This window comes from Pseudonaja textilis, chromosome 7, assembly GCF_049901715.1.
Source record: "Pseudonaja textilis isolate UNSWEBS1 chromosome 7, rPseTex1.2, whole genome shotgun sequence".
Taxonomy (NCBI): domain Eukaryota; kingdom Metazoa; phylum Chordata; class Lepidosauria; order Squamata; family Elapidae; genus Pseudonaja; species Pseudonaja textilis.
Genome location: NC_141996.1, coordinates 21,381,973 through 21,402,973, shown reverse-complemented (window position 1 = coordinate 21,402,973; position 21,001 = coordinate 21,381,973). Strand labels below are relative to the sequence as shown.

The 21,001-nt window shown below is 38.4% G+C and overlaps 2 protein-coding genes across 2 annotated transcripts in view; one reads left to right on the top strand and one right to left on the bottom strand.

Moving 5' to 3' along the window:
- Positions 1-901: 901 nt before the first annotated feature.
- On the bottom strand, positions 902-8,318 carry LOC113441739 (protein POLR1D). Its single transcript, XM_026708895.2, has 3 exons — positions 8,206-8,318; positions 4,086-4,160; positions 902-2,369 (listed from the first exon to the last, which is right to left on the bottom strand). Exons 1-3 carry the CDS (start codon positions 8,229-8,231, stop codon positions 2,072-2,074), a joined length of 399 nt encoding a protein of 132 aa, XP_026564680.1. The 5' UTR covers positions 8,232-8,318; the 3' UTR covers positions 902-2,071.
- A 3,561-nt stretch (positions 8,319-11,879) lies between these two features.
- LNX2 (ligand of numb-protein X 2) overlaps positions 11,880-21,001 on the top strand; it is a 75,673-nt gene continuing 66,551 nt past the window's right edge. Inside the window, exons 1-2 of the mRNA XM_026708883.2 lie at positions 11,880-12,169; positions 12,868-13,002. The gene's annotated coding sequence lies outside the window, so the exon portion shown is untranslated. The remainder of the gene's footprint in view (positions 12,170-12,867; positions 13,003-21,001) is intronic.

The window sequence follows — 21,001 nt, the reverse complement described above, 5'->3', positions numbered from 1 at the left end:
TTTTCAATTTCAGCACAACTGAAATTGTTGTGCTGAAAATGATCAGTATCATTTTCCTAAGGAATGTTAAGGAGGGAAGACTATTTAAAATAGTGATTACATAGTTACCAAACACTGTCTTGTAGCAATCTGATTCCAGAAAGTATAGAGTGTAGAAAATATAGCAGAAAAATTAGCAGGTACCAAAGCAGCAAATAACAGATATGGAATAGGCCACTTTTACACATCACACATAAAAAATACTTATCTCTTATTTTATAACCTCAAAGTGTTGGGCTCTGACCAGAATATTTTAATGAAACTTGTTGTGAAATATTATTTAAGTTGAGAAAACAATTGAGAAAGTGGCCTTTCAATTTTCGGGCACTTAGCTGATTCATAGAATGGTTACTTGGCTAGTTACACACAACTACCAATAGGCAGTACCAAGTGTGCAACACATTTGATACTAGCAAGCTTTGCGGTTTAACATTTGTAGTGGTTTTAGCATCTTGATTTAGAACTGCTTACTCTTCTCTCTGTAATCTACCAGCATCTGATCTATCAATTACTGTATTTCATAGTTTCTCCTACGTACTTTTCTTATTCTTATCAGTTTCCACCAGAAACAGAATCTGTCCTCTTGTTTTTAGCCATCCTGAATTGCAGCTTAAAAGGCCTGGCAAATGTCAGCAATTTGTAATTATCTTTTCACTTTATCAACCTTGTATTGTATATCTCAATCATGTTTTTTTTTCAACTGTCCATTCTTTTCTAATGAATTCTATTTTGAGTTTTATCCGTTATTTACTATTCAAGCTGTGTTATCAGTAAAACTGAAGGTGGATTTATACTATTATGCTGAATCGATGTGAATTTTAAATGGAACAGACACAAATATATGCTGAAACCAGAATGGTACCTGCAGATAGCTGAGGATATTTTCACTTTTATTTCAAGAATGATTGTCACTGACCACTTACTATCTAATTTCATTATTTTCAGGAAAAAAATACTTGAAATATAATAAAGTATCAATTATATAATAAGAAAATCACAGTTTGACTCAACTGTAGAAATTGCAATTGCCAATGTTCAATATCCTTCTGCAGTTTACATATTCAGAATTTTAAAAATAGAAGTCCTGAGATACAATTTTAATTATCTCTTAATACAGAAAAAAAATGCTTCATTGTATTTATTAGCATGGAAATGCACATCATTTTAACTAGACGAATTCAAAACATTAAAACTTTATGATCAGGAAAAAAATGATGAATTCAGACATCTGAGTTAAAAGAGAACTTATTCACTTTGGTGTTGGGAAAAGTAAATCCATACATACATTTTATTATGAAATGAACAGACATTTTTCACACAGCATTCCACATCCCTACAGGAGCTCTGTTATTTAAATAAAATAATTTATAATATTCAGTTACCATGTAAATCTTTTTTCAAATTAAACCTACAGCAAATATATTCAAATTGAAAAAAAAGCCTAGAGAATGATCAAGATCCATATCTAAGAACAAAAAAAAAATTAAAATTGTATTAAGAACTTTTCTGAACAGAGTTACAAAGTGTATTTACATATTGTACTATATAGCACAGGGGTCCCCAAACTTGGCAACTATAAGACTTGTGGACTTCAACTCCCAGAATTCTGGGGGTTGAAGTCCACAAGTCTTAACGTTGCCAAGTTTGGAGACCTCTGATATAACAGGAAAAGATCATTCTTTACTGGACTGGGATCAGTGGGGCAGGTTCCTTCTCTCTGATTCTGATCAACATCAAACAGAGAAATCATTTCTCTAGGCAGTGAAGAAATATAGACAGCTGCCCCACAGGTGGTCCAAGAGATAATTTCCCAAATATCTGAGCCCAAAAGTCTTCACAACCATCAAAATTTAATTTGGGGTAATATAGTAACAGAAAGGAAGCACAGAATCATTTTTTAGGTATGTAAGGACTCAACTTTAAACTGTTACAACAGATATTTGTACTGAGCAATACTTTCAAGTCACAAGTTAAATGAACATTTCCCCACAGTTAATAGCTAAATTATATTCTTCGCCATAATGTTTTCTCATTATTTGCCGGATCGCTTTTCATCCTTGTCCTTTGTGTTCTGGTTCCCGTGCTTGTGCTTGTGCCTATGCCTGGGAGGAGAGTAGCTGACTCTTCTCCTAGACCGAAAACTAGGTTTGTAAGGATGCAGTCTGTGTCTCTTTGGTTTGGTTTCTTCTTCCCTGCTCTGACTTGGCTCAGATTCCTTATTTTCTTCTTGAGGCTTCTGTTCTTGGTCTTGCTCTGTTGGTGAGTGCAATGTGTTCTTAATAGTGTTAATGAGAAACCTTTTATTTGTACTGGCAAGAGGGCACTTCATCCTGCGAAAGTATCAAAAAGCAGTAATATAATATCTAAAATACACACAAAAATAAACATTATGAATATACAAAATGAGTACTACAGCTATTTTATTTTGGCTTTCCTTGTATGCCACCTAGTGTATACTTGAAGTACAGAAAGAAGCAGTCAAGACACGGGCATTTTATCACAGGTTTACCCCCCCTCCCCAAAATCAAAGACTTAATTTCTTCATTAAAAGATATAGAATATCTAGTGACATCTGCACATCTGTTACAAATGTAATTATAGACATTCATGTGACAAAATAAACTCTAACAGATAGAAGCATTTGCCACAATAAATTTGTTATGACATAAACCTTTGTGCTTTACTGTAAAAGATTTAACAGTTTTTCCTTAGCTATACATGAACAAGGAATTTAAATCTGACATGCTTCAGCTATTAGATTCGTAAATTAAGTACACATCCCAAAGCATTCTTATAAACCACTTATTTTTTGAATATTTGGTACATAATTATGTTCATTCTTAGACATTACTAAATTAATTACCAACATTGAAATTAAAATAATTGCAAACCAATATTCTTTCAGAAATAAGTGACAAATATGTCACAACTATTAAAAATCTCAAATCTCAAATCAGGTTAAAATTACTATTTTCAGATAGGGAATATCCTCTATTTTCCAAAATGCCAAAAAATATTAACTAACGGTAGATGGGAAAAATAGACTTGCTGGCTTCTTTTACTGAAACTCTTCTTTCTTGATAAAAGACCTCACAAGTATTCCAGATTTCTGAATTCAGAAAGAGGACCCCATCTTAAAAATGTCTTTGTGAGCTATTTGCTTATTTGTTGACTATGCAACCATAGTGAGTTGACAGAATATGACAATTTCATGTGATTTATTTTCAAGTACTAAAATAGCAATCATATCCTGCTGATTATTATGGTGCAACTTAGGATTCCAAGAATGTAGCATTAATTGCCAGAGTATTTTGATCTGATAAAATTAGGGCATCCAGTTAAACCTGTTTTTATAGCTCATTAATCCCACAGTAGCTACAAGGAATTTTCACTGGATATGAGTCTATTACTTACACTGAAGAAGGAAAGTGCTACCAGGTTCCTGAGAAAGTAAAATTGTTTCTACACTTGCAACCACATGCCATAAATTCATCCAAGAGTAACAGCATTATTGGAGTCTCTAGAATACCAGTATCATCTATTTCCATTAAAAAAATAAGAGCTTCTGACGGGTGGCCAAGTAAGGTCTCTTTTCAAATAGGAAGAATTGAATTATTTAGACATATTCCATTCTTTTTCTTTCTATATAGCACTCCAAGTAGACATTCATATATCTCTGTTTTCATTTCAGAAATATAGAAACATTCTAGAGAAATGTTTTACCAGAAAATGTGTTCAAATTTTTAAGACAATTACAGCTAGATACTGAATATAATAGACAATGACCAATATAATTTCCAAACAAGTAAGAAAAACTATACATAAAAGAAACTAATTCTTATTCTTAGTTATGTGTCTGTCTACTTACCAACAAAAAATACAATATTTTAATCCACTGGTGAAGAATTTATATGACAATGCCCACTATGCATTCTTACTCTAGTCCTTAGTGAGACTTATTTATTAAAGCACATTTGAAATTGCAATGTTTAGGATTTTTTTAAAATAAATATTATTTTAAAACATATTTAGCTTGAAGAACTTACCAGCCCATGGGCCCCATGGTTTCTGCTCTAGTTTTCCCACGCTTAGCTTCTGTCAATAGCTCTTCCACTGCCTTCCTAAATATTAAAAACAAATATTAATTTAACATCTCTTCCAATACCTTTGGAATGTGGGTGTGTTTCTTTCATCCAACAGTAATGCAGATTATTACAATTCACTCAAACTGCAGTCCCTGAATCAAAATCAAACTATAATAATTGAAATTCAGATTGCAAATAATAATCTTTCATGTTCTAGATCCCATTAGTCACTGGACAGACACTTAGGTATTTATCTAGAGAGTCGCTATCTAGACAGCCAGTTAGGTATATAATTAAGGTGCCAATCTACAAGCAGCCTATAACTTTAATCCTCCCTTAGGCATAGAAACCCGCTGGGTAACTTTGGACTAATCATTCTTTCTCAGGCCAAATCACCCTCCCAGAGTTTTTGTGGTAGAAATAAAAGGATGTAAAGATACGTTAAGATTTCTTTTATCACATTTTAGATACCTCTACTCGATTTTTCCTCCACTTGATGCATAGAGCTTGTCAGCTATATAAATTGGGGAAAATGTTTTAATTTTAATTATATTAAAATTGGTTAAAATCTCATATGGACACAAGGAAATCAGCAGAGAGATTGGTAACAGTAATATATTGTGATCATGAATAATTTGTCCAATATTTTTGTATGGATTAATTTTCCCATTAGAATTACAGCATACACTTTTATTCCACTTACATTACTTATCCTTAATATAAGTTTATAGACTGGGGTTAAGGTACCTACAAGATAAGATAACCCAAGTACATCTCCTTAAAGTACCTAACTTTTTATAAAGTCTATGTTTAAGTGGGAAGTTGCAATGCTGATCACTAAGTTTTATTTGCAATAATATATCTAGCTTTCTCACAGCTCTCTAGGCACTGATACAACATTCACCTGTATTATGGAAGGTGGAGTCATCATATACACTTTACTCTATTTGCTACCTAATTTATCAGACATCTGAATCTTTTGATCTCTTTTTCTAATCCTGATATTGATGCTAATTAATTGTGGAAAACTGATTTTAATTCCGATTGTTCTAGATGATGGTGGAAGCTTTAATCTCACTCTTCTAGTTATCTAAACTTTAGGGGTGAGGCATTTCTATCAATTACAATAATAAAGTTTTTAACTGATTTAGGGGCAAAGAAGAGGCTGAACAAAAAGGTGTGTTTTGACCCCTGTCCTTTACCTAGTATACCTATTTTTTCAGCCTTCAAAGAATTTCACAGGAACAAAAAGACTTTTTTAAAAAAACTTGTAATTTCTGATCCCAAGAGAAAAAATGCTTTCTTGCATGAATATGCAGAGATATTTATAAGGGAACTATGATAGTTTGTATGCTGCCATTTGTGTACCTATTTATCTCTTTTAAGAGTTAAAGTAATCTGCAAAATAGAATTAGGGTTTTGAGAACAAAAAAATTTCAGACTATGTTAACATTCATTATTCTTTCCTCCCTAGTCAATTATTTTCTAGCTGTAAATGGATCACACTGGAGTTATACTACTTGCCAATACTGTATCTTGAGTGTACCATTCCAACACTTGTAAATCGTTGATGGGATACAGGAAACAGCATGTTGGCTTGCAAGGTGGCTCTAGATCACAGATCCTAGCATGCATAGAGTAAGCTTTAAATAAAACCAGGCTTTAGCTATACTTGTGGCATACAAATAAATATGTGCCAACCTAGACTCATATTGCACCTTACATTTAGCAAGGAATGCTACATGTGACATAAGTACAACAAAAGAAAATGCCCTATTCTTCATTTGCCACTGTTTCTCTTACTAAAACACATGCAAGTTACAATTGGTCAGTCATGCTAGGCAGTCAGTATTCATGAACCCACCTGTTGACAACCACGGCATATAGAATCTCAAGAAAAAGGGACCATCAGGTTAAAGGAAGCGGAAGGTCCTTGTTTAAAATATTATTTCTGTAGCAATAGGTAAATACAGAAAATCTGTGCTGGATTTGTATTCTATGGCACTAAGTCTTTTTTTCTCTTTTCTATACCAGTTAAAAAATTGGGATTGCTATCTTTGAAGTACACCACAAAATACGTTACATGAATAACACATTTTCTTTACAATTGCCTAATTTTGGCAACACTCATTTGGAACTCTTGTCTCTATATGGTAAATACTATCATATAGTCTTGTATGCTATTTTGGATTTTCTCTTGTTTAATTTATTTGATCCCGATCTGAAGTTCTCTGCCAGCTATCTCCTCGCACACTGTTTGCATGTTCCTATTTAAAGCTGCACACTTTTTATATAATAGATTTGCTTTCCCCTTTTGGCAAAATGGGTGGCTCTTTGTTTAGGGTCCATTGGCTCAGGGAGAATTGCCACCTTTGGTCTTGGATGGGGCTACCACAAACAGACCCTGTGCATAATCTAGGGGTTTTCCTGAACGCACAACTCCTATTCGAAGAGCAGGTGGCGGTCGTGGCCAGGAAGGCCTTTGCGCAACTGCGGGTTGTGCACCAGTTATGCAGTTTCCTGGACCAGTGGTCCCTACTCACCGTCATTCATGCCCTAGCCTCTTCCCATCTTGATTATTGCAACGCGCTCTACATGGGGCTGCCGTTGAAGAACATCCAGAAGCTCCAGTTGGTGCAAAATGCAGTGGCCTGGATGGCTTTGTGCAGACCCTGGTGCGCACATGTTTCACCTCTCATGTGGGAGCTGCATTGGTTGCCAATTTGCTTCCGGGTGCAATTCAAGGTTCTGGTTGTCACCTTTAATGGCTTGGGACCAGATTAACTGAGGGAACATATCTTGCCGGTTACATCTACCCAACCCATTGGAGTGGGGAGACAGGGAAAGCTGTGGGTCCCATCCTGGTGGGACCCAGAAGAATGTCCTCCTCCGTGGTGGCTCCCTCTCTCTGGAACATCATCCCCCAAAGATTAGAATGCCCCCTCTCTAATACTCTTCTGGAAGGCACTGAAGATCTGGTTCTGCCAGCGGGCCTGGGGAACCCAGAATGGGATGGAATCCATCAAATGGCTTGTGTGATCTGCTGTCATCGGGGCAGGGTGGGTAGGAGTTGGGGTGATTTTTTATTTTTTTTTCCAGATTTTGTTCTATTGTACTTTGTTAATTTATTTGATTTTTTTTTTATTTTAAATATGGTTTTACATTCTGTAAACCGCCGCAAGTCGCCATGGGTGAATAGGCGGCAATATAAATTCTATAAATAAATAAATATATGACTGTCTTATATCTTGTGAGTCCAAAACTTCTTTGGCACTAGATGTATTGTTTACAATTCTGCAACTTAAAAAGTGTTGGACTTGTAGCACCAATAGTAGAAAAATAGCCCCTAGTATTGAATCTTCTCAATCAATCACAATTTATAATCAATGGCAAACACATTAAATAGCTATCCCAATTCCCGATTCTCCATTCTTCACATATTCCCTACAAACATCTCTACATCTGCAGCATAGTTAGAAGGATAGAATTGGGATAATTCAGTTTAGGCTTTGTAACTGTTTTATCATTTAGTCATTGCAAACTGACAAGAACCCTCCTGATTGAACTCTGCAAGTAGATAGAAAGTGACGTCATAGCCCCCCCCCTTTATTTTAGGGACAGTAATTTTAAAAAACCACCACTTTCACTCCCACGTTTGGATCCAATATTTCTTTATGGACAGAAAAGGACACCAGGAATTTGATCCCAGAGTTAAGGCTAGGCAACTCTTCAAGCCCTCCAGCAAATGTCCCGGGTCAAAAACTGTTCTAGGTTGCAATTCCCCGAGACCTGCAGCCTTAATTCTGGGAAACCCTTGGCCAGCCCACAACTACGCGGTTAGTCAGTGAGGCAGCATCACTTGACTGAGTAATAAAACCGCTCCAGGCTAACCTGGTGCCCGTGAAGACGGAGTACAATTCCTATAATTCTTTGGCCTGGCTGGGGATGATGGGAAATTGTCCTCCCAGTCCCCTGGCCGGCCCCAGATTAGAGAAGGGTGCCTGCTCGCCCTCCGCTTTGGCACGCAGCCGGCGGGCAGAGCACGAGCGCCTTCCGTCTTTTCGCCGCCTTCCAATCTCACCTCTCCAGCTCAGCATCGTCCGCCATGGCGGGCAGCGGTCGGGCGGGGGGTGGGGGGAAGCCGCTCTCAAGCTCCCACCGCCTCCATCTTGCTCGTCTTGCCGGAAGCGCAGCGGCAGTTCCGCGAGAGCGCGGGCGACGAGCACCAACAGCCGCTCGCGAGGACGCCGAAAAGGGGCGGGGCTCGGCAGCAGGCAGCCCTCAGCCCCGCCCTCCCCGGCATAGCTCGCCCTCTGGCTCATCCGAAGCGGCTCCTCTTGGGGGAGGGAGGGGGAGGGGGCGTGGCAGCTGCTGCCGGGGCGGGGCTTACATCTGACTGGAAACCTGCGGAGGGGATTGCGGATGCTAATGGAAACGTGCTGTGGTCCTGTCTGTAGATGGAAGTTTTGATCTGCTATACCCTTTGGCCTGGGATAGTCTCCTTAACTTAACGCAACTTGTTTGTCTGACATAGTTGCATACAAGTGTAGTAGCACAGGTTTGTGTGTGTGCTTATACACATACTGTATATTGGTTGGATGGATGTGGATGTAAACACACACAGCAGATAGCTAAATCATATACAAACACATCCTTAGATAGACATAACACATAGGCCTGTATCCATAACCCTAATTCCCACAACACTGTCAAACTATTTAGTAAGACTGTATTACTGTTATTATTCTCATCCTTCCTATTACCTATCTCCTCCCACTTATGACTATAACCATGTAGCTTGCATCTTTACGATTTGTATTGTTTTTATTTGTTTCCTAGTATGATTTAATTGCTTATTCATAACCTATGACTATCACTAAGTGTTGTATCTTACGATTCTTGATAAATGTATTTTTTATTTTTATGTACAATGAGAGCATATGCACCAAAGATAAATTTCTTGTGTGTCCAATCACACTTGGCCAATAAAGAATTCTATTCTACTCTACTCTACTCTACTTCTATTCTATATACACCAGGTATTTATTTATACAAACACACATACAAACCAAATAGATAGGTACATTTACATACCAACATATACACACACAAAACCTACGTGCCTCCTTCCTTCTTTTCCTCCCTATTGATCTATTTGGTTGTCACAGCAAATGTATTTACTGCCTCTAACCTTTACTTTCTATGAGGGTAGAACATTCCTAATTAATCTTCATCTCTTAAAGTAATTTAAGCTTTGGCCAGTCATCAAATCTGATTAATTATGTGCCACCAAGTCATTTTCAACTTCTAGGGATTACAATGCAGGCGGAGAGATGTTGAGGGATTGGGGGTTCTGTGACTTTGCATTCCCTCAGAAATTGCATGCTGATGGGGCAGCCCAATATTGTTCCCTTTTTCCTGCTCAGAAGGGTGCCAAGTCTGAATTGATTGTTAGCAGAGATCTTTAATAATATGACCAAAGTTAGAAACTGTGGACAAGAAATTATAAATTAACAATGTCAGTGGCTTATAAAGAAAATTTGTATGTTTTACAGGTGGCACTTACCCCCAACAAGAATAGCGAAGATGTTTAAAGGCAAATCGGCGAAATGTTGGAAATGTCATCCAATACCTGGATCATATTACCATATGTGGTGGACATGCATTGAAGCTAAAAGATACTGGACTAGAATACACATGTGATTGGAAAAAATGATAAAACAACACATAGATTTGAAACCAAAGATATTTTTATTGGGAATTATGCCTGAAGGTTATAATAGAGAGATAACATATTTAATTATTAATGTATTAATAGTAGCTAAAATTGTATTTGCACAAAATTGGAAAATGAGAAAAGTCCGACAGAGGAGGAAACAATTAGGAAAATAATGGAATGTGCAGAAATTAGTGGACTAACAATGGCAATTAGAGAACAGGAAGAAAAAGAGTATTATAAGATTTGGGATTTATTTTATGAATGGTAAGATAGAAGAATAAGAAACCTAAAGTATGTGTAATATTAATAATAAACTATAACTGATCAATCTTGAATGAGTAAGAGAATGAATATAATTTAGCAAGAATGAGATATGTTTTTTTAAATAACTACGTCAATAATATAATTGAATAAGATGATATAAAATATTGTTTAGAATGGTTTATAAAGATAATTAAGTAATGTACAATAATATTACTATACGCACAAGATATATGTACCCAACCAACACTTTGTAAAATTGAAAGATGGTTTTATTTGTTGTCTTTGTTAAAATAAAAAAAACTTTTAAAAAATAGTATGCCCAAAATTGCTGTAGCTGCAGCCACCTCAAAATTCACTTAGCTCAAATGATTCCAGGAATCCTACTGAAGTTCACATGATGGGAAATTACAATCCATCAGAACTTGGGTGTTCTCTCAAAATCTTGACTATTTACAGAACATAAAATATGAAAATCAAAGTAAAACACATTAAGGTTTGCTATGTTTAGCGAGTTCAATCAGCAGTTATATGCAAGATTTACTGAGCCTATTAGAAAGATAAATGTCTTAATGACTGTGGTTACCCATGGTTAATTGAACTAGTTTATTGTATTAGCTCAATTGTATGGATTCCTACTGTGTACAGTATTAAAGCATAAACTAACTCTGCTGCACGTGATTGCAGATTGTACATGAATGACAAGCTTGATAATCACATTTTACTCTGGCTGTTGGACCATTCATATTCTTCCTGCAGGCCAGTGTCTCTAACATGGGAATTTCAAGATGCATGGATCTCAACTCCCAGAATTCCTCAGCCAGCATGCATTTTGAATAATTCGGGGAGTTGGAAGTCCACACATTTTAAGTTCCCAAGGTTGAGAAACATTGCTGTAGGGAAATGATTAAGTACATGCAAAATCAAATAGTGGCCTTAGATCACAGTGGCAGGTGTATAGCCCTGCAAAGGTTGTTGGAAATCATAATCCTTCACTTTGGCCAGGCCATTAAGGCTGTTAAGACAATTTGGGGGGTAGATACAACCCATCTTCCTTGCACATGCTTTTGCAACTTTAATACAGCTCTCATCATCCCCATCCTTAATAATGGGTGGATACCTGGTGGGTTTTGTTGCTTAACAAGGCCATTCAGGGGAAGGCTGCCTAGCGTTCCTGCCATCTTTGCTTCTGCATCTCTAAAAGGAACCAACCACTGGCAACCACTCATAAATGTCTCGCAATTACTGCAAGATCTATTAAGGCTACCAAACCAATCAACAAGGGAGCTTTCACCGCGATATATTTTAAGGCACTGACCACACTGGCACCCAAGACATTTTTATAAGCTAAGGGGAATAGGACAAGACAATCCTGCTGATGAAGACAATCTCGATGATGATGTTACCTAGTCTGGTAACGAGACGTTCAGAAACTAAATTGGAAGAAGCTTGGAGAGCAAACCACTGCCAATATTTTAAGGTTCTCTATCCCTTCCTTCCCCCACCCCACCCACAATCTTGCTCCGCCAAAGAAAACTGCTACAGCCCCCAAGAATCAGGAGCGTAACAGAGACAACAACTCCGGCAAGACTACCACGGCCTGCGCGCCGCATCCCTCCCGGAATAGCTTCCGATGGGCTGCAAGCTCTCTCTCTCTCTCTCTCTTTTTTCTTTTCTCTTCTTCTTTTGCCTTAAGGCTGAGTCGTTCTGATTGGGCGGAACCTGCCGTCGTTTGGCCCGCCGGAGAAAGGAGTCCCCTGGCCGCGGTCGCGCTCAGGCGCGGGTGCGCGCAACCGAGAGGGAGAGAGATTGGCGCTCGGTTAAGCGCTGCTTGGAGCTTCGCCTCCTTTCCCGAGACCGGCGCCGGCGGTGTGGAGGTAGGAACCGACCGCGGAGGAGGAGGAGGAGGAGGAGGAGCCAGAGCCCCAACCCACGCCACTCCATCTGCGGCGCTGGGGAAGAGCTGCTCGGCGTCAGTCTCCCACGATCCTGCCCCTTCGCTCGGAGCACGATGCCCGGGATCGTGCGGTGACACCCGGAGCTTTGCGCTCCCCTACCCGGCAGGGTAAGTTCGGGGACCACCGATCCGACCTCCGAGTTCTTTTTTTTTAACCCCCCTTTCTCTCCCGCCTTCCCTTCCCGCGGTTGTTTCGCCCAGCACCGATGCTTGCAAGCTAGTTTTCAGAACAGATCTGACCCCCCCACCCCCGATCCTTAACGCTCTGCGCTTTCCAGAGCGATCTGGCAGCCCCTTTGCCTTCTGCAGTGGATACTGCCCGTGTCTGACTGGCTCCGCTGCCCAAGAAGCCTCCGGGTTTAGAGCCTCTCCAAGATCTTCGAATTTGCCTTTACCGAACCCACGCACAGTTTTGGCTTGGGGGGGGGCGCTGGGGGGGGGGGTTTTGGGCAACCTCTCTACCTGTGAATCTCTTCCGGGCATTTGCCTCCCGCCTGGGTTTGTTATTGAACAATGTGTTAAGCAGCGAAGCTTCCTGGCTTCTCCTTTCCCAGGTCAGCCGAGAAAGGGTTGCTGGTGACTGCCTACCTATAGGGATGGGGGAGAGGCCCACACCCTTTCCAATGTACTTAAGGATGGATGGATGGATGGGAAATCAATTTCCCGGGTTGCCAAAAATTGGTGATGGGATGCAGGGTTTCTTCTTCCCTCTTCCCCTATCTGAAGAAGTTCTATTTTTTTTTCATAACGAAGTATTTTGCACAATATGCATCATATGCTCTTGCCTCCCACCCCTTTCATTGTAGGTTTCCAAACTGCTGTTTCAAACCATCACCTCATGGACATCTTACCTCACACACTTGAAGTAGGGGCTCTCCAAAGTTTGTTAGATGGGTTCTCTGAGGAACCGCCAGAATTGCTAGCTCTTCTTCCTTTCTCTGGTGAGCTGTAATGCATATATTGATTGTTAGAAGCTGCTATGGATTCTTCTGCTTGTAACATTGGCCTTCTAAGCCAGGGGTCTCCAACCTTAGCTACTTTAAGACTTGTGGACTTCAACTCCCTTTGCTGGCTGAGGAATTCTGGGAGTTGAAGTCCACAAGTCTTAAAATTGCTACAGTTGGAGACCCCTGTTCTATGCTACAGGATATCCTCCTCTCCATATTCCAGTTAATCCACTGCCTCTTGCTTTTGTAAGAAGTTAAGATGAATCTTGTTACTTGGTTGGGGCTTGTGCAGTTGTGGTCTCACATTTCTATTCTAGTCTATCGTTTCCTTAGTTGTGAATTAGAAGAGCCTCTTGCTGAACTGCCTCCCTTGGTTTTGTCTCAGTTAATTGAGTGTTTATAAATGCTCCCACTTGACCTAAAGAAGCTCAGAGAACAAAGCTGGAGGAACTTTGAATCTAGAGATTCATGAAACAATTGGCATTCTGTTCATTGGCAGAATATGGAGGGGTAATGTGAGCAAATGAGTCCCAAACACACAAAACTTTCCTGCTGGGCCCTCCCCTTCCACCCACCTTTTTTCAGGAAAATGTTAAGAAACTGTTTATAATCTGAAGGTGGTTACTTAAAAGGTTTAATCAAGAAACATCTTGATGTGCATGCATACTGAAGGCAAAGGTTGGCTCTTAAATTATAGATCATAGGATTGGTTTAAACTAATAGGTGATTTTATTTATTTATTTATTTTGTCAATTGCTTACAAGATAATAGGTATAAGTAAAAACATAGTTATGAATACATGGATACATATAAGAAAAATAAAAAAAAATAAAAGAAACAAAAGGACAGGGATGGTAGGCACTTTGGTGCGCTTATGCACGCCCCCTACAGACCTCTTAGGAAAGGGGTGAGGTCAATAGTAGACAGTCAAAGGTTAAAGTTTTTGGGGTTTGGGGAAGAAATTACAGAGTCAGGTAGAGTATTCCAGACACTGACCACTCTGTTGCTGAAGTCGTATTTCCTGCAATCAAGTTTGGTGCGGTTTACCTTGAGTTTGTATCTATTCTTTGCTCTTGTGTTGTTATGGTTGAAGCTGAAGTAGTCATTGACAGGTAGGACATTGCAATGTATGATTTTATATACTATATTTAGATCAGACCGAAGGCGGCGTAGTTCTAGGTGTTCTAGGTCTAGAATTTCGAGTCTGGTGGCATAAGGTATTCTAAAACGAGTAGAGGAGTGGAGAACTCTTCTTGTGAAATATTTCTGGACTTTCTCAACTGTGTTAATATAAGATACTGTGGGTTCCGGACTGATGAGCTGTATTCGAGTATTGTTCTAGCAAATGTTTTGTATGCTCTAGTTATTAGTGTAATATTACCAGAGAAAAAGCTTCATAAGATTAGGTTAACAACTCTTAACGCCTTTTTGGCTATGTAGTTATAGTGGGCTCTAGCACTTAGGTCATTAGAGATGAGTACTCCAAGATCCTTGACCCGACATTGGATCGTCAACAAGGTCTTGACTATTCAGCCTGTATTTTATTTTCTGATTTTTTTTTGCCAATATGTAGGACAGAGCATTTATTTGTTGAGTTTTGAAGTTGCCATTTGTTTGACCATTCTGATACATAGTCAAGGTTTTTTTGAAGGGTAGCAGTATGGTCTGTGGTGTTGAATAGCTTTACATCATCAGCGAAGAGAATGCAATTGCTCTTGATATGATCACAGAGGTCATTTATGTAGAGTATGAAACGAGTTGGTCCTAGAACACTGCCTTGGGGGACACCACTGTTGAGAGGTACAGAATTTGATAGGAGGCTCCCTATTTTGACCATTTGTTGCCTGTTTGACAGGAATGCTTCTATCCAGTTATGCAGGTGTCCAGAGATACCATAAGATTGTAGTTTTAGTAGTCGTTTGTCATGTACCACTGAATCAAAGGCTTTACAGAAGTCTATGTAGATTGCGTCTATTGCTTTGTCCTGATCAAGTTGTGTAGTCCATATGTTTTTGCAGTGTAAGAGTTGCAGATTACATGATAGTTTTTTCCAGAAACCAAATTGTTTATTAGAGAGTAGGTTGTTTGTTTCTAAGTGGAGGATGATGGATTGGTTAATAATTGATTCCATGACTTTACAGGTGACGCAGCATAAAGAGATTGGTCTGTAATTTTCAACTAGGCTGGGATCTTCCTTTTTGAAGATAGGGGTGACCGTGGCTAGTTTTGGCAAGGAGCTGGTCCTGAAAGATTTTTCAAAGATTATGCTTAGAGGTTATGGATAGCTTTTTTCCAAGTACAGACTGCCCCATGGAGGCCTACAGCACAGAGCTGGTGAGAAGAATGTGACTGGCAAAAATGTCCCAAATTCACTTTTACAGGGATAGCATAATAGGTCAGAATCTCCAAATTAGAACACTTAGACTTTAATACTTTAAGGCAGGGGTCTTCAAACTTGACAACTTTAAGACTTGCGGACTTCAACTCCCAGAATTCCTCCTCCAGTCATGTTAGCTCAGGAATTCTGGGAGCTGAAGTCCACCAGTCTCAAACTTGCCAAGTTTGAAGACCCTTGCTTTAAGGCAAGTCCCTCACATAGAAATAACTGGCAGTGAACATGAACCTTAAGGGTAATTATCACAAACATATCTGAAATCAATCTGTTTTTCCCATGAATTAAGGCTCACTTCTCGAGGATGATTTGAGGATAACCTAGGAACTTTGCTGAAACTATGGGTCTTGATCTGATCAGGACAAATCTATATGCACTGGCTGGGTGGCTTGTAGCTTAGAACAATGTATAAAGTAACCATTGGGATTTATTCAGTAAATCATAGCTAAGCAAACCAAATTGATATTTGTGAATCTAATAATTGTAGGGGAAAAGGGTAGAGTTTGACAGCATATTTTTCTTTCATTGTTTAATGTCCTTATGTCTAGATTGTATTTAGGTATATGGATCTAATAACTGACAGTATTACAGCTACCAGTATTGCCTAAAGTATTTGTAGATTCATAATTAAGGAACCACATTAACAATATAATGGATTTGAGTATCTAAAAGTACTCAAATCCATTATAATTGTCCATTATATTATGTTTGTTCTGAGAGATCAAATTGCCCAATACAGATCAGTATGTATTCTCCAACTTGCCCTCCAGGTGTTTTGGGTTATAATTCCAAAAATGTATAGCTAACATAGACAGAAAGAATTACTGAAATTGTAGTGTAACATACCTGAAGATGCTACATTGAAGAATGGTTTCTTTATTAAGTTTCTATAGTGAAACTTAATAATATGTATAAGGCTTTCTCTTTCTTACTTCTGTGAGTCAGGAAATGCCCACCATTGAACAGTGATGCCTTTCAGGAAGCCATTATTCTGCATTTGCATTCTTAATTTTCCTTGGGATAAATTGGCCATGAGAGTCCAGATGAAGAGTAGCAGTATATCTGTTTTCATTGAAGAACTTATCATCATCTCCAGGTAGAATTGGAGAATCCTTTCTGGACAGAGGTCAGCAAAGTTTGGGTCTTTTTATAAGATGACCTGGATGCCTCTCTCAAATTATTGAGATCTTGGGCAAACTATCTCATATTTCACATGGTTTTATCAATTGTACAATGCTCAAGGACTTTTTGGCTATTTTGTAATCACCATTTGAAGTTTCCTGATCTGGAGAGATTAGTGGTGTAAGCAGGACTGATATTCCTGAATTAGACTGGATGGATGTAAAGTAGCTTCCATTTTATTTTAGCAGTATTTTTTATAGTAATACTACTTTCCTAGTTTCTGCTAGAGATGTGATGTTTGATATATCCTGGCATTTTAGTTTGCCTGTTTTGTACTTCATGACTTTTTGTGGTTCCTATTTTTCACCTCTTTTTTACAGAGATAAACATAGTGAATAAAGAACTGTTCGATTTTCCATGTTTATTGTATGGAGTTTTGGAGGTTTACTGCATGTAATCTAAAGTATTTTGTTTCCTTCTGTATAATTGCACCCTTTACCTTTTACTTTCACTGTTCAGCATGGTATCATCCATTTTTTATCCCACTAGAATTTTATTCTTTGATTCCTGCAAGTTAGTCTGGAAAATATTAGATAAAACAGGATCCATGTCAAACGCCACTAGATAGTTTTTCCCTCTCCACATCCACTAGCTTTAAAGTTTATTTTTGATAAGGATTATCATACCTATCAAAGATTGTATTCATTTACAGAATTCATCTGCATTTTGTCTATCAATACTAGACTTAGTAAAGCCTTTGGAAAGGCACAACTGGGATATATAATAACACCTCAATGTTAGTATTGCCTGCCATTTATGGCACCATTGCTGAATATGCTACCATTCTTTTCAAGTAATTATTGACATGTTATGAGTAATGGATTCCATAGACACAGTTTGTGAAAATTGGTGACATATCCTGCCATTATATGATGAAGAAATACTAAGATTCTGTGATAACAATTTCTATAAACTAAATTTAACTCTGTTCATATCATACACATATATACAAAATCAAATTGCTCTCCAAACTCTTAAGACAATAGCCAATTAGGATATGGTTGCAGGGGTCTAAGTCACCCCCTTCAAATTAACTGTGTCTCCTCAATTATCAAAAGGTTGCCTACCTTGATCTAAATACATATAGCCATTTTATCTAGATGATTAAGTGAGGTCTTAATTATTTTTTCTACTGTCTGAAACAGGTAATGTTTCCTCAGTCATGTTTTCCTTTTCTATCCTTTAACCCATTTCCGAACCTGCCTGTTTTCTGATTACAGTATTTGAGAAGGCAGAGGTTTATCTGCAGAGAAAAATCAAGAGATGGGAGGAGTTGGCACTTTCCTCCCACACTCCTTTGCCTTTCACTTCCCACTCAGAAGAGTTGGTTGCTGGTATTGCTATCTAGCTAAAGGTTCTCTTCAGGGAGAGTTGATAGCTGGATGATGGTTAGCCACTCCTCTAATTAGATCATTCTCCCTTGCTCATATCCCTCATTTACCTCTTGGTTGGCATTAGCGCAGGCTTGATGTAATGCTGGGAAGTTTTACCTGAAGCCATTAGGTGTTCAGTTTGGGCTGAGCAATTTGCTTGTGGTTTGTAAGCCAGTGCTTACAGTTTTGTGAATTGGTTGAGCTCAGCCAGATGTGCTTTCTTCAGTAAATCATGTTTTAAAAAATGCTTACTATGACACATGAACCCATGTTGTGAGAGTGATTGAACCATTGACTTTAGTGAAGGAGAACTTGACTTAGAAAGAGGATATTGTTCCTTGTTGCACCTGTTGTCTTAGACTCTAGAGAGAGTTGTTAAGCTTTAAATTGTCTGTTGTCAGTCAGCAGTGTGCTTGTGAGTGTCAGTTGTTTGTGTACAGACAGTTATAGATATGCTTTCCTTTTTTGGGAGAGTAACATATCACCTTTTGCCTGGATGACGTTGGGTAAAACAGTTCTTAGATGTGAAAAAAAATGGAATTACTCTGTGCGTGGGTGGATGAGAGAACAGCTGCAAGTCAGCCACTGTTACAAGAAGAGAATTCAGGTTATGATTAGTCCTGGCCAAAAAGAACCAACCCTTTAACACTGGGTAACTTTCTCTGGAACATATCAAACTCATAGTTCTTTGAGAATTTTAGTTTGAGTGTATCCACATCATGATTTTACAAGTTCTTTCTCTCTGACACTTTTTTTCGTTTAAAATTATAGTCTTATAGTGTTCTGTTTTTTTCCTTTTAAATGCATATTTCTGTGTTGTTACAAAAACACTGTTTGCATTTAGTTAATTGATTGAATATTAGTTTTATAAAATTGACATAATTGAGAGCCATTTAAATTTTTTAATATAATTGTAATCATTCAAACTCAAATCTGTGTTCATGCAAATATTAACAAAGTTTTCAACATTTATGATTTTATTTTATATGAAATGAATAAATTCTGTCTGTTTTGGTTTCACAGTTTTTTCTCTCATTGCCTTTGCCTGCTTGGTAGTAGTTGGTTGTTTGCATTTGTAGAAATCTGTTAAGTATTTCTGAGTTTTGTTTCATTCCTTTTTTATGTAACATTACATTATAGGCCTTGTTTTGCTTTTCTTACATATACAGGTACGACCATAATTGAGCCCAAAATTTCTGTCGCTAAGTGACATAATTGTTAAGTGAGTTTTGCTTCATTTGACAACTTTTCTTGCCACAGTTGTTAAGTGAGGCACTGCAGTGGTTAAATTAGTAACATGGTTGTTAAATGAATCTGGCTTCCTCATTGACTGTGCTTGTCAGAAGGCCACAAAAGGTGATCCCGGGACTGCAACCATCATAAATAAGAGTCACTTTGCTAAGTGTCTAAATTTTGATTATGTTGTTGTGGTTCACCAGCAGCCAGTGCAGACAGCAGTGGTAACGGACCGTGAGGAAGAAAGGGAACCAATCGGGGAGTCTGGAGAGGACTTGGACAAGGGTCCTGCATCCGATGCAGGGATGGGGCCAGGACCACCTGAGAGTAGGGTGCTGCCTTTGGAGCCTTCGGAGTCTGGCAGCGGCGAAGCAGAGAACCCAAGGGAGCCTGTTCCCCGTGCACATGTGCACAGAGCTGCTAGAAGGCGAGAGCAGCTGAAGCAGAAGGGGCGACTCGGGAGTAAGTTTGGGAGGTGATTGCCCCTCCCATAAGGGATATAAGTCAGACCTCAATGACGAAAGCTTTGCAGGAAGCAAAGCAGTTCAATAGATTCTGAGCCCTTCTTGAAACTTCGTATTCTAGTCGGCTTTTTCTGCTACTGTTATAATTAATTTGTTTTTGGCAGCATTCCACAGCACTGACAGGCATGTGCTTATCTTGAGGAACTGTTTGAGATTACTTCTGGCTGTGAATGAAAATAATTCCCAGCGTTGCATTAAAATAGGTTTTGCTTTTAAAACAAGTTTGTGTTTAATTATGTTTGATGAAGCCTGGTCAGAACATATGTGACCATGGAGATATTGAAACAATCATGTGTGAAATATGATCATTAAAAAGTCACATTTTTCAGTGCTGTTGTAACTTCAACCGGTTACTAAATGAACTGTTATAAGTTGAGGACTACCTGTGTAGAAATACTATCAGATTCAAAGTATCTGGGAAATATATTTAGTTCTTTAAAAAAACAATTTCTAATTTGTAAACATGATTGGATTTTTGTTAAGAAGGAAACTGGCTAGATTTTTTATCTTTTATCTGTTATTTTGTTACCTATGTAGTCATTGTGAATTCTTCTTTCCAATTCTTAGACTTGCCAATATTTTATAGTTGTTAAGTATATAATAATCAGGCCGAAGATCAACAAGGTTAAAGAATCATGTGCATTGAGTTGCTGTTCCAGTAAAAAGAAGCTTCAGTCATATATGGTTGTTTGGAAATAAATTTCTTTGTGTAGAAATAAACCCATTCAGTACTAGCAAAATGGAAAATTGTTTTACAGCATTTGCAGGATGAGGAGTGATACCGCAGGCAGATTTAAAGAACCGTTGCTGGGTGAAAACCAGCCAGCCTGCCTAACTGTGAGAGATATCAGGAGTTGAGATTTAGAACATCTGGATGGTAACAGTTTCCCTACACCTGCTTTAAGTTGCCTTATATCCTGGGGAATTATTCAGTTATATAGGCATTTCTGTTTACAAACAAGGACTCTGTGTGTTTGTGTATGTGTGTGTGTTTATTTGTTTTCAATAATAAGCATTTCATAAGAGTGTGGAAATTCTTCTGTAAGGCCAGATGAATAATTTCTTTGGCTTCATCTTCAAGAAGTATGCTAAGTCTCAAGCTCCAAAAATGGACCAGGCCAGGACAAAATACACTCAAATTAAAAATTAATTAGACAGCTGACCTGACTGGTTCATCCCACACCTCAAATTACAATTCGGCCAAGGCTTTCTATGGTGCACCAGACCTTCTTTCTTGAAATCTCGAAGGATATCTCTTCTATTGTTGATAGGACTGAGATCAAAGG